Below are 13,143 nucleotides of genomic sequence, written 5' to 3'. Positions count from 1 at the left end.
CCAAAATTTGGGAAGTGGGCATGTCTAGCTGTGGCCAAGGATAAGTTACCTGTCAAATTTATCAGATAAATTGATAGTAGTCAAACTCATGGGGTGGTTTTGCATATAAAAATAGATGCTAGATTTCACATACACAATTTAGGCATTCTCCAACTGTTTCTCTAAAACCTGTCTTACATATTTCTCTACCTATGTAAAGAATTCCTGCTTTGTGCTTTGACAGATACTCTTGTGCAACTGAATTCACTTCACTGTTTGAAAGAAATTTTTATGACTTATCATAACTTTATTTTGTCAACCTCTATACCACACTGTACCTTTTTTAAAATATTTCTTTTCTCTTAGTTAAGTCCTTTTGTTGAGGCAGGTTCATAAATCTTAACATGCCTCTGTCATTCCTCATCACTTTCTGCTGCTCTGTATTACATAAGTCTTGTACATAAATGACTGAATTATACCACAAGCAGGGACAATTTAACTGCTCCATGATGTGATATGCCTGTATTTTTAAGGCACATAGGAACTGCATAGTAGTTTTGGGGTTTTTGTTTTTTGTTGGGTGTTTTTTGTTAAATGCATAACAAACTAATGTTTGATATTTCCTTTATGATCTCAAAGTTTTTTATAGTAGTATGCTCCTCTCCAGACTTCTCTATTCCAATAGATTATTGATTTTTTTTGGAAAACCCTTCTATTCAGATAGGTTGACTTGAAGTAAGGTAATTTAATTTTTGTGTTGGTAAACTCCTAAAACTTGTCCTTGTTGGTATTTGCAGGAGGAAAAATGACAGAAAGTGAGCTAGAGGAATAAGGAATATTATATGTTGTGAATAATATTTTTTCGAAGTTAAATGTGGGAAGTGTTAAAAAGATTCTGAATTAATGGTAGGTGCTTCAACCAGATATCACGAATTTTCAATTAGTATATTTAACTAAAATCTCAGAATAGAGCCTAATGGTGTTTTGGTCACAGCGAGGCAGATTGTATGTTGACCCCATTCATCACCATTCAAACCTGTTAGTCTGAGGAATGGTTTTGTACCTTGGAAAGTCCTAGTTAAGCTGTTACGGATTTTGTTTGAACAGAATTATAGTGATGGCAGTTGAACATATGTCACAGATTTAAGTAGAGTCGCCTCATATTTTCAGGGTACTAATGATGGTATAACCTTTGACAGGTGTACTATAAATTCACCACAGCCTCCATGAGTGCCACTCTGATCTTCCTCTTCATGGGGAAAGTAGAGCTGGAAGAAAACCTTAATAAGATCATCTTGTCCAGCCCTTGCTGCAGGTAGGGGGGTCCTTGACTAACTCATCCCAATCAAGTGTCTATAATCTACTCTTGAAAATTTCTAAGTGTGACGCTTCTGGAGTTTTCTCTATATAGCTTGTTCCAATGGTTGCCTGGTGTTACAGAAAGTTCCTCCCAATCTTCAATTTAAATTTCTCCGCTGCAGCTTGAAGCTATTGCTCATAGTCCTGTCTACTGTGGCCACAGAAAAGCCCATTTCCATCCTCTCTAATTGCCCTTCAAGTACTTGAAGACTTATCAAAATTCCCTTAGTCTTCCCTCATTCCTTCAGCCTCTTTTCATATGTCTTACTTTCCAGGAACCTAATCATTTTTGCTCCTCTGTCCTGGACTCCTTCCAACTGGTCCACTTTTTTTTTTTTTTTCGCCTTTCTGTGGCACCCAGCGCTGGACACAGTACTCCCAAGTGAGGCTGCACCAGTGCTGAATAGAGTGAAAAAATCACGTTCCCTGATTTGCAAGTGACACTCCTGTCTTAATGCAGGATATGATACTGTTGGCTTTACTTTGGTACATGGTTGTCTCAGCTTTTTATCCATTGTCACACCCAAGTTGTTCTCTGCAGTACTGCAGCCTAACCAGTCGTTCTACAGGCTGTGCTTGTGTATACAATTATTCCATCCCAAGTGCAGGACTTCAAATTGATTGTGAAAAATTTTTGTAGTTCATTGGATCCCTAAATCCAGAAGGTCTAATGCCACCCAACTTTCTCTTGTCTGCAAATTTGCTAAGCATGCACTTCATTAATCATTTGGATGACAGAATTAAGATATTGCTAGGGCTGTGTGAAAACCATTGTTTTCTTTCAATGTCTGTTTCACCGTTTCAAGGAGACTTTCATTTTGTCGTTTCGTTTTGAAGCACTGTCCTGTTTCATTTTGTCAAAACTGTTTAGTTGTTTCATCATTATGCCCATAGACTATTAGGGGGAATCACAAAAATGCCTAAAGTTTTTTGTGATTTCTTGCCTGATTTGGATGAAAATTGCCAAGATGGTAGCCCCTCCTGCAGGTATGAAGCCTGCCAAATTTCAAGGAGATAAGTGCAGAGGTTTCTGTGAAACTGCACCTCAAACTGTTCAAACCAAAAGTCCCGACACTTGCTGGAAGCAGCAGCCTCCTGTCATCTGGCATGCAGATCTGGGGGCTCACAGCCCAGGGAAGGCTGTGGGGCTGTGCCTGAGTCCTCCTGGGGGTGGGAGCCCCTGGTTCTGCATGCCGGATGACAGGAGGCTGCCACTGCTGGGACTGGCAGCAGCAATCTTCCCTGGCACTGGGCACAGACATCAGCCTGAGCTGCCTTTCATCTGGCACAAATCCTGGGGCTCACACCCCTGGGAGGTCCACAGGGCTATGCTGGGCTTCTCCCAGGGGTGCAACCCCCTCATCTGCATGCTGTATGACAGGAGGCTGCCCCTGATCAGCGGTAGCAGCAATCTTCCCCAGCACTGGGCGTGGACTGTGCCCAGCACAGATCCAGGGGCTCGCACCCCCAGAAGGAGTCTGGCACAATACAGCAGCCCTCCTGGGGGTGCAAGTCCTGGGATCTGTGCTTTGGGGAGAGGAAGCTCAGCCAGCTTGTCACACCAGGGAAAGGCATCCTCCGCCTGCCTCCCTGCTCAGCTGCAGTCCCCCCCGCCACAGCACCTTACCAGCATCAGCAGCCATGCTCTTGCCCCCCTGCATGGTGGGGTGCAGCGTGGCTCAGCCCCAGCCACTGGGTGTCTGCCACCTCTGCCACAGCGCACTGCTGCTGTGTGGCTCTGTGTAGGGCCATGTGCTTTCAGGGAGCTCTGGGCTGTCAGCTGGGGCTGCGCGCCACTCATGGGGACAGCTGACCAAACAGGCTGGGGTCCTGTGTGCGCAGATGCAGTGTGCAGGCCTCATGCATGCAGGACCCAGGCCAGTGTGGCCAGTGGTCCCTGCAGATGGTGTGCAGCCCCAAGTGACAGCCCAGAGCTGCCTGAAAGCACAGGGCCCTTCACCAAGCAGGGTAGCAGCAGTGCGCTGTGGCAGATACCTGGAGGCTGGGGCAAGCGACGCTGCCCCCCCAGCTGTGCAGAGGCCCAGGAGCACAGCTGCTGGTGCTGGTAAGCTGGAGGGGGTTGCTGCAGCCAGGCAGGGAGGTGAGCGAGGGGACCCCAGTCCAAAGGTGGGACAAGTAGGCTGAGCTTTCTCTCACCAGAGTACAGATGTAGGGGCTTGCATCCCCGGGATGGCTGCCGGACTTTGACAGACTCCTCCCAGGGGTGTAAGCCCCTGGATCTGTGCCAGATGGCAAGAGGCTTGGGCTGCTGCCTGGGATTGGGTACAGACTGCACCCAGTACTGGGGGAAGATTGCTGCTGCCAGCTGGCAACCTCTTGTCATCCGGCGTGCAGATCCAGGGGCTTGCACCCCCAGGAGGGCTATGGGGCTGTGCTGAACTTCTCCCAGGGGTGTGAGCCCCCTCATCTGTATGCTGGATGACAGGAGGCTGCTGCTGACTGGTGACAGCAACACTTCCCTGGCACTGGGTGTGGGCAGTGCCCAGCACCAGTCCCAGGCAGCAGCCTGAGCCGCCTGTAAGCTGGTGCAGATCTGGGGCTTATGCTTCCTGAAGGAGTCTGACACAGCTCAGCAGCCCTCCTGGGGGTGTGAGCACCTGGATCTGCACCCTGGTGAGAAGAAACTCAACCTGCTTGTCCCACCTGGGCCCAGTGCCCCCCACACGCCTCTCTGCTTGGCTACAATCTCCTGTGCAGCCCCCACCCAGCTCCAGCATCTCCTGTGCAGCCCCCTCTCCCATTGCCTACATCCTTCTAGGTTGATACCGACCTATCCACTACCACTCTCTGGGTACGACCCTCTAGCCAACTTGCCATCCACTGAACCATGTAATCAAGTCACGGCCTCTTAATTTGTTCACCAGTATGGGGTGAGATCAAAGGCCTTCCTGAAGTCTAAGTAAGCAATGTCAACCCCTACTCCTGTGTTGGTGTTTTGTAACCTGGTCATAAAAAGAAACTAGATTAGTCAGGCATGATCTACCTGCTACGAACCTGTGCTGGTTTCTGTTCAGCATAATTTTTCCTGCTGGACTTTCACATACATATGAGCCTTAATAATCTTGTCAAATTCTTTGCCAAGGATGGAGGTGAGACTGACTGGCCTATAGTTGCCTAGATCCTCCTTCCTCCCCTTGAAAATAGAGACCAAACTTTTCCAGTCCTCTGGGACATGGCCCGTGCACCACAAGCGCTCAAATATTCTTGCCAGTGGCTGTCCAATGACATCAACCAGTGCCTTCAGTAGAGTTCATCCAGGCCTGCCTACTTAAACATGTCCAGTCCTTCCAAGTGGCTCTGCACCATCTCAGGATCAATGCTTGGTGCCCAGCTGTTGTGTCTCTACAGCCTCATTGTGAGACTTGTCTTGCCCCTTGTTTAGGAACACTGAGACAAAGAACTCATTGAGGAATTCAGCCCTGTCCTCCTGTCTGTCATCAATTGCTTTTGCCCATTCAGTAGTGGCCCTATACCACCCTGAGCCTTCGTTTTACTCCCTATATATCTGAAAAATAATTTTTTGTTATCCTTAGCTTGGGGTACCATCCGCAGCTCCATGGTAGGTTTGGCCTTTCTAACTGCCTTCCTACAACTTCGAACTGAGGAGGTATACTCCTCTTTAGTAATCTCTCCCTGTTTCCACTGCTTATATGGTCCCCTTTTTGCCCTTAGGCTGCTCTGGGTTTATCTGATCAGCCAAGGAAGCCTCTTGGCCCCTTTTCTGCCTTTCAGCTTTCCCATACTTGACAGCTGGGGCCAAGTTGTGCTGCACCCTGCTTTGCAGGGGCCCAAGAGCGTGGGTGTCAATGCTGGTAAGCTTCAGGGGGCTGCAGCTGGGTGGGGAGGCAAGTAGTGGGCTCCAGTCCCTGGTGGGACAAGCAGGCTGAGCTTCCTCTCACTGGAGTGCATATCCGGGGCGCTCACCCCTGGAATGGCTGCCAGGCTGTGAGAGCCCCCAGATCTGCGCCAGATGACAGGAGGCTCAGACTGCTGCCTGGGACTGGTGCTGGGGAATATTGCTACCACTGCCAGTCCCAGGTGGTGTCAGCAGCCTCTTGTCATCTGGCGTACAGATCTGGGGGCTAACACCCTGGGGAGGAGTTGGGCACAGCCCCACAGCCCTCCTGGGGGTGTGAACCCCCCATCTGTGTGCTGAATGACAGGAACTTGCTGCTGCCACCTGGGATTAGCGCTAAAGCCTAGTAAGCCTGGCTTCAACATGCTAAATGTTTTGAAACATTTTGTGTGCCCACCCTCATTTGGTTTAGGTTTGAAGCTGTTTTGAAGCATTTTGTTTTGTTTCAATTTTGCTGTTTCAAGCTCAAAACCCATCAAAACAGCAAGATTTTGCCCAGCCCTAATTAATACAAGACCCATGACAGACCACCTGGAGAACCCCACTCCCGATTAAACATTGAGCCATGGAGTATGATGATTCAATCAGTTAATTATCCACTTTTTATCTAGTCCAATGGTTTTCAAAATTTTTAGATTTGAGGCACCTCAACGTAACTTGTGAATTGAATGGCACTCAATTGCAAAAACTACATAATAGTGTTTACCTTTCAGAGAGCTCAGGCACTGGGAGTAGGACTTTCCAGGCAGGGTCAAGCCTGAGCCTGCACTTCCTGCCTCACACCTCTGATATCTTTGTACCTCAGGGCATTCTTCAAAGGATCTTCTGGCAGCCCAAGGTGCTAGGACACCCTGGTTGATAATCGCTGCTTTTGTCTGTATTTCTAATTGTCCTCTCTTTCTGCTCTCACCCGATGCTCTGTGCTCCCTGCCTGATCTGCTCTGTTTTCTGCTACCTGTCCCCTCCTTGGTCTGCATACCACCAGTTGGCCATAAATAATCTCTTAGCTCCAGCTAAGAGACAAGAGTTAAGAGGACTTTTGAGAACAAGATTGTGGTGGGAACAAGGGGTGGTAAAAGAGCAACAATACCAAAATGAAAGCATCCTAAGATGACACTGTCATTCTGGGAAGAGAGATGGCAGAAGGAAAGAGAGGTTAGCAAAGCAGAGAAGTTTGAAAGACTGATTGGGGACCCTGTCACTTTTGACAAGTTATCAAATCTTAGTATATTTTATAATCTACTATGATACGTTTCAATACAGAGACACTTGAATTGTGAGATTTGGCCCAGTTAAGTACCAAGTATTCTCATGATCTGTTCTGCAGTAATTGTTTGGTAGGTAGTTGCATAGTTTTTATTTAGGATGGAACACATGAGTTACCTTGTATTAAAAGCATCCAATAGTCACCTATGTGCAGCATAATATTTATGTGTGATGTTATTATTGTTATTATATTAATGGATTGGATAATGGTTACTTTAGGGCCTCTTTGCTTGTAAAAGATGAAGAAAGATGAATATATCCATATTCCATAATCCAAGATTGTAACTGACATGGAAGACTGAATGATTAAAGAATTAGTGATGATATTTGAAAGCTTTTAACTTTGCATTGCTGGTTTACTGATGTAAAGTTATTGCCACCAAAATCTCATCAGTTTCTGAAATATAGGAGTTTTTTCTCCACCTCTTGATCACATCACTGTTTATGCTTATTGTATCTTTCCTGGTACCTGGTAGACCTGTCATGGCACAGTTTATAAATCTTTTTACTTCTCTGCATCCAGGATACAGCATATTACTTTTGCCCTGTTCAGATGTACCAAAATGTGCTCTAGAAGGCTCCTGCTGCTAAGCTGGAGACATCAAGTAAAATCTTAGGATGAAGGTTCTAGAGAAGATGGTTTCCAATAGGAATAGCTATGTTGCTTCTAGAAAGTAAAAAGTGAGAGCAAGCGTGCAATAAGACACCATTAAAAGAGAAAGTAAATATTTTAAATTATCTTAAGATAATTTCTAAAATAATACCAAAATATAGAGGACTAAATAACTTGAAAAATTATGTTATGCTAATTGCTAAGAGTCCTTCCTAAAAGTTATTGCAATGTAATTTTTGTGTAGCGACAATTTAAACTAACTGGGAAAGATAAGAAAGTGGAGAATGCAGCAGCCCATTTAATAAGCCATGCCTTTTTCTAGAACAGCGGTGATCCAGAGCCTGTGTTGGCTTGTCTTGGATTTTTGGATAAAGCTTATGGTGTTGGCTTTGGGGGCGTTGGTTGTAGCCGTGTTGGTCTGGTTTTGGCTTTGAAATTCCAGAATCCTAAAATAGCCTGTGACCTGCTATGTGACTGCTTCTCTTCCCATATGGATAATTACCTCTCTGTCAACTGAGAGTGCTTCCACTGGAGGGTAGCAGAGAGCTGCTGGTAGGAAATTCTGTATGAAAGGCCATCAACTTCTGAATTCACACTGGCCCAAAAAACTTTCTAGTACCATCTCTGAGTTTCCCTGAAAAGTACATCTGAGGCATTTGGGGAGATGAGTATATATGCAAGAAGTGCTATTTGGTTGAGGTCTCTGGTTTCTAATCTGATGCTTTTTTTTCTTGTTTCTATATCTGCTTTTAAATATGTCAAAGATAACTAAAAACCGTCCACTTGATGCCTAAACAATAGTTGAGGGTAGTTGGTGATAATGTCTCTGTGCCAATGTCAATTTTCTGTTCTTTAAGAGACCCTACCCGAAATGGGACCTGCCTAATCACAATTTTGTCAAATGTACAAAATATTTTTTTTCTTTAAAAAAAACCAGGGACATTATTTTTCTGTATTTTATCCGAAATGACCTATTGAGATGCAATTAGCATTCTTCCTTAAATTCCTTTACAGTAACATTGTTGATATGTGATTTAAAAATCAAAATGGATGCATCTAAAGTTGATTTATCTTAAGTTTATAAACTTCTCAAAGTTTTGCAGTGAAAATACAATATATTCTTGCCATGAATGTATCATAAATAAGCTAGGTTTTTATACTTTTATGCAACTTGGAACAAAGGTATTTAATCAAATCCTGGCTATGTTAAAGTCAATTAATTGTTTTCATTAGGCTCAGAGTTAACCCAATATTTAAACCAATGAATTATTAATCAGTAAGTACAGAATGCTAGTAAATATAGCAATTTGTAGTGTGAATTGGTGTGGTTCAATCCTGATGTAAATGAAGACACTGATAGACTCAAAGACATAAGGACAGAAGGCCTGGAGGAAAGGAGATCACAGAAATATGGCAAATCATGTTTTAGATTAGCAACATATGTCTTAAAAAAAGGTGCTGGTATATCTTTTAAGATTCAATTAGAGTAGTGAAGTTTTAGGGTTAGGCTAACCCTAAAGCTAGATGGTATCTTTCCTTTGTTCATATTCATCAAAGGCTAATATAAATATAATATTGTCAAGCTGATTAACCCGCTTCCCCCAAATTCCAGGTCTCTAAACTATCAAATTCCAGGCCCCTTTTTGTTATGTATGAGAACTCTTATGACTTTTTTCCCTAAAAACAAATGGCAAACTTTTGTGGAAGTTCAGTATGACAAAATCACGAGGATTTAAAAGGAAGTGTTGTTTAGTGAATCACTTTGAATTAATTAATATATATTATACATTATTTATATATGACCACATGATTTTAAGTTCGTACTCTGAAACTTTTCACTGTAATAAACTACAGAAAGGACAGCAGCTTTAATTAGAACAAGCTTCAAAATATGCAGTGATCACTGTTTGGGGCGGGAGGAGGGAATCTCTCAACACGTCATGACAAGGCAGAATTTCTTTGTATGTCACTATCAACAAATGTTATAAAGGCTTCTTTCAGTCCAAGCAGTAGTAAGACTTGCAGGTCTAGTGTAAGTAATACAGACTGCTGAGGAGTTAACAATGCACTACTAACAAGAGAGAAGGAGCCAAAAACGTTTTTATATCTGACACTTGGAAAGCTCCAGAAATTGTATCCAGCTACAAAGTTTGATATTTTTTCTTCTTTTTTTCCCAAAACATTATTTTCAATGCATCTAACTGAAATCTGAATTCATAAAAGACTTAAACTCACTGCAGACACACACAGGTCTAAGATGCCATCATAATTAAGACCATCAATTTGGATAAATTTCATCCTAAGAAGCTATATTGAAATGAACATTGTGGGAAAACTCAATTTAATGATACCTTGGAGCATATTCTTGGTTCATTCACTGCTATTCTCTCTGCAAGGTAAGAATTTATGCTCAATTCTTACGCTATACCTTTCAGAAAAACGTAACCATTTCAGTAATTTGCTTGTTCTCACTTTTACAGTAAAGCAAATATGGTTCTACCACATGACTTTAAAAAAAATGGTGACAGACTAAACAGCTCTACATCACACACATTGACTGTTTTTGAAAGTGAATATGACTTAACGTTTTTCCAGTAAAATTTAAGCTTTCAGGCTCGAAAGCTTAAATTTTATTGGAAAATGATTAGTAAAGAACAAAATTTAGCTTTTCTTGGTATTCTTGCCTTACTGTGAAAGGTGGTACTGTATAAACAAGATCTGACCTTGTTCAAGATTTTGAGCTACACTTGTAGGTCGTTTGAACCTTTTTTAGGATGTTAATGTAAATATTTGATGTAGTGATTATAGAAACTCTCTGTGCTGTTGTAAGCACTTATGGTAATAATAGATACTGAAGACAGATCCCCTAGAATAACAGAGTTTTCTAAAGCCTTGCTGCTTTCACATTTGAAATATTGAAAGTGAAATATTTTTAAAAATAAAAAGTAAATCTGCAGCAAAGCTAGTGAGAGGCTTAAATAGATTGGAATAAGATTTTAAACTATTAATTACTTTCAGAAGCACTGGAAGTTGTACTGAAAGTCTGATCCAGAGCTGTTCTGAGCACTTTCTGTATTTCAGATTTGGTTCAATTGTGCAAGGAGCTGAGCACTTTCTACTCATTAAAGAGGGAGGTAAAAGCTGTTCAGCCCTATCTAAGCACACACTGAGGATCCAACGATGAATAAATAATGTGTCAATTACTCAAAAGAAAAAAATATTTTGTCTTGGGTAGGGATATTTCCAAATTCTGCTGAAAGATTAAGCCTCCATAAAGATTTTCTGGAAAAAATACAGTAATTAGCAATTTTTGTAAAAATCAAAGGTTAAAACATACCTTATAAATGTGTAACAAATAAGTAGTTGCTATCAAAGTAAGTAGAAGGAAACAAAAATGTTTCATTCAATGACTTTTTATCTAACAGGGTCTTATTGCAAGTTCTCTCTTTTGAAAAGAACACCAAGGTAAGTCTGCATTCCTTATCTGTAGAGTATTTCAGGACAGTATAGCTGGAACAAATATAATGAAAACTGTGGAACTAAAATAATGTCTTGCATAGAGTTCATTTATAATTTCCAGTAACTAAGATATAAAATGCTAATTCTGTGGAAAGTGTTAATGGGAAGAAGTGATTAAAGGTGCAAATCTGTTGTAGAAAAGCTAATGTGCTGCCTGGGTGATTTACAAAAGGATGATATTCGTGTGGTCGCAGCCAAGTTCAAAGAATGAGGGGATTCATGTTTCATATAATGATTGTTCTTTTGTTTGAAAAAATTAATAGTAAAATATAAGTTTAATTCCATGTGGAAAGGAGGTACCCACAAATGCACTTTATCTGAAAAATTCCTTTTAGGACAAGTTATGTGCAATTGTTTATAAGCAAATAAATTCGTTCTCTAATTCCCAGTTCTGTTGAAGTCTTGGAAATGTGCCATTTACATCAGTAGAAACAGGATTGGATCTCATCACTGTACCTCTAGTTACTTCTAGTGCATCTAATCAATACATGCCTATTATATAATGTGAAATGAAAACTAGGAATACTTTGTAGTTGGAGGCCATTTATGTTAAAAAAAAATTAAATGGCTATTGCAGGGAGATAGATGATGATAATAGCACATGCATACAGCAGTGGTGCTACCTTACCACCATCTGTACTGCACCAATTAACAGTTTTACAATATTGTATCCCATAAAATAGACCCAATTTGCTTATCTCCCCTTCCCCATAAACAGCAGGTACCTCCCTAAACAAGGAGCTCGTGTTCAAGAACAGAGATCTGAGTACTCCTGAATTCTGTAAAATGAGACTGCAAATGAAAAAAAGTCACCTTTTTAAATGTTAACCCAAGAAAGACCTCTTTGATAAAGTGATGGAAATCAGAGAGAAACACCTCTCCCTAGGGAGCTGCTTATTCATGTTGCACCAGGGACCTTTGATTATACAAGATCCTTTTTGTTTTCTTCCAGAAATGAGTTTAATGCAACACGACAGAAAAGAGATCTCTTAGCAGCAGAGGTAGGTCATACCTTGGCGAGAGAGGGTGGGGGAGAGAACCTCCTCCTTTCTGCGGTGGGGCTTTGCTGTTGCCACAATGAAGCCTTTGTAGAGGAGAATGGAAATAGTAATAATAAAACAGAGATGAGAAGGAGAAGCTTTTCCATACCTGCTTCCCCCAAAATAAGCCTCTACAGCCTTATTCATTTATTCGTCAGCACAATGTGTTATGAATTATTTTCTGCAACAGACAGACTGGCACACACCAAGGGGAAAAATGGTGACTTTGACTGTTAAATCTTTTGTGATAGCAAACAGAAAGACCCAGGGTGCTGTTAGTGGCTGGTGAAAAGGACGGTACTGAAATTGTAGATGAACAATTTTGCAAATGGTATCATTGTGACAGGTACTCCTAGGCTATGGAGTTGGTTCTCAGGATACACTCTGTGCCTCTGAAGGTTGTTCCCTTCCTCTCATTGCTGTATAGTGCACCTGGTTGAGTTTAATCTGAAATACAGTGGCACCTGACTTAACCATTTGTGAAAATACCAGTCTGAAAAACCCGAGCATGGCTATTACCCCATTCTACAGCTATGGCGACTGAGTTCTAGACAGTGAGAAGGTGACTTGTGCAGGGTCATGCAGAACATTAACATCAGGAATTTAACTTGCGTCTCCTGAAAGCTAGCTGAGTTTCTTTGCCTCAAGACCACAGTGCCTTTTCCAGCTGAGACTGTTACACCTGCTTATATGGGAGTGGTGATGTGCTGAATCATGCCTGGCACACCTTGCAATAAGACATGTTTTAGGATAAAATGGGTCTGTACAGACATGTCCTATTAGTGTATTTAATAGATGATTAATGGCAAAATTAAGGACCTGTGACTGTCAAATATAATGTGAAGGCTGAAGGGAGTTTTGGTTGGGACAGAGTAGGTGGGAGAATATGATATTAATTGAAAACAGGCAGTAACATCAGGACTTTTCCCCTAGGGACAAACTGGAACCTCTCTGGCTAACAAGGAAAGTAATGTGCTGAGGAACTAGTAAGAATTTCTCTTGTAAACTGGGAACTTGTCAGCTGAAAATGACTGAGGAGGAGAAAAACCTGGAATAGTCACAGAATGAGACTGAGCTGCCAAATTGACTTTTCACAGAAAGAGAAAATGCTATTGTAGGATTCAATAGCTGAGGTATTTCTAGTACAGAAAGCATAGGCTCTTTCTAAATACTTTGGAGGTTGAGTGGTTCAAGGTCAAAGATAATGTTTCATAGTTTCTAGGGTTGGAAGAGACCTGAGCAGATCATATAGTCCGACCCCCTGCCATGGCAGGAAAGAGTACTGGGGTCAAATGACCCCAGCAAGGTATTCATCTAACCTCCTCTTAAACCCCCAAGGTTAGGAGCCTGCACCACTTCTCTTGGAAGTTGGTTCCAGATCCTAGCCGCCCTGACCGTGAAGTAGCGCCACCTGATATCTAGCCTAAATCTACCCTCTGCCAGCTTGTGACCGTTATTCCTGGTCACTCCTGGCAGTGCTCGGGGGAACA

General features: G+C 42.2%; 1 protein-coding gene across 1 annotated transcript in view; it reads left to right on the top strand.

Annotated features, from left to right (window-relative positions):
• Positions 1-5,503: 5,503 nt before the first annotated feature.
• Positions 5,504-13,143, top strand: part of OTOGL (otogelin like) — a 170,165-nt gene continuing 162,525 nt past the window's right edge. Inside the window, exons 1-3 of the mRNA XM_019543930.1 lie at positions 5,504-9,624; positions 10,477-10,559; positions 11,566-11,614. Of these exons, the coding sequence (XP_019399475.1) occupies positions 9,412-9,624; positions 10,477-10,559; positions 11,566-11,614 (345 nt within the window). The 5' untranslated portion in view covers positions 5,504-9,411. The remainder of the gene's footprint in view (positions 9,625-10,476; positions 10,560-11,565; positions 11,615-13,143) is intronic.

Source organism: Crocodylus porosus, unplaced genomic scaffold (assembly GCF_001723895.1).
Source record: "Crocodylus porosus isolate Cpor-Errol unplaced genomic scaffold, CroPor_comp1, whole genome shotgun sequence".
NCBI classification, from domain to species: Eukaryota; Metazoa; Chordata; order Crocodylia; family Crocodylidae; genus Crocodylus; species Crocodylus porosus.
This window is presented reverse-complemented; position numbering and strand designations above follow the sequence as displayed.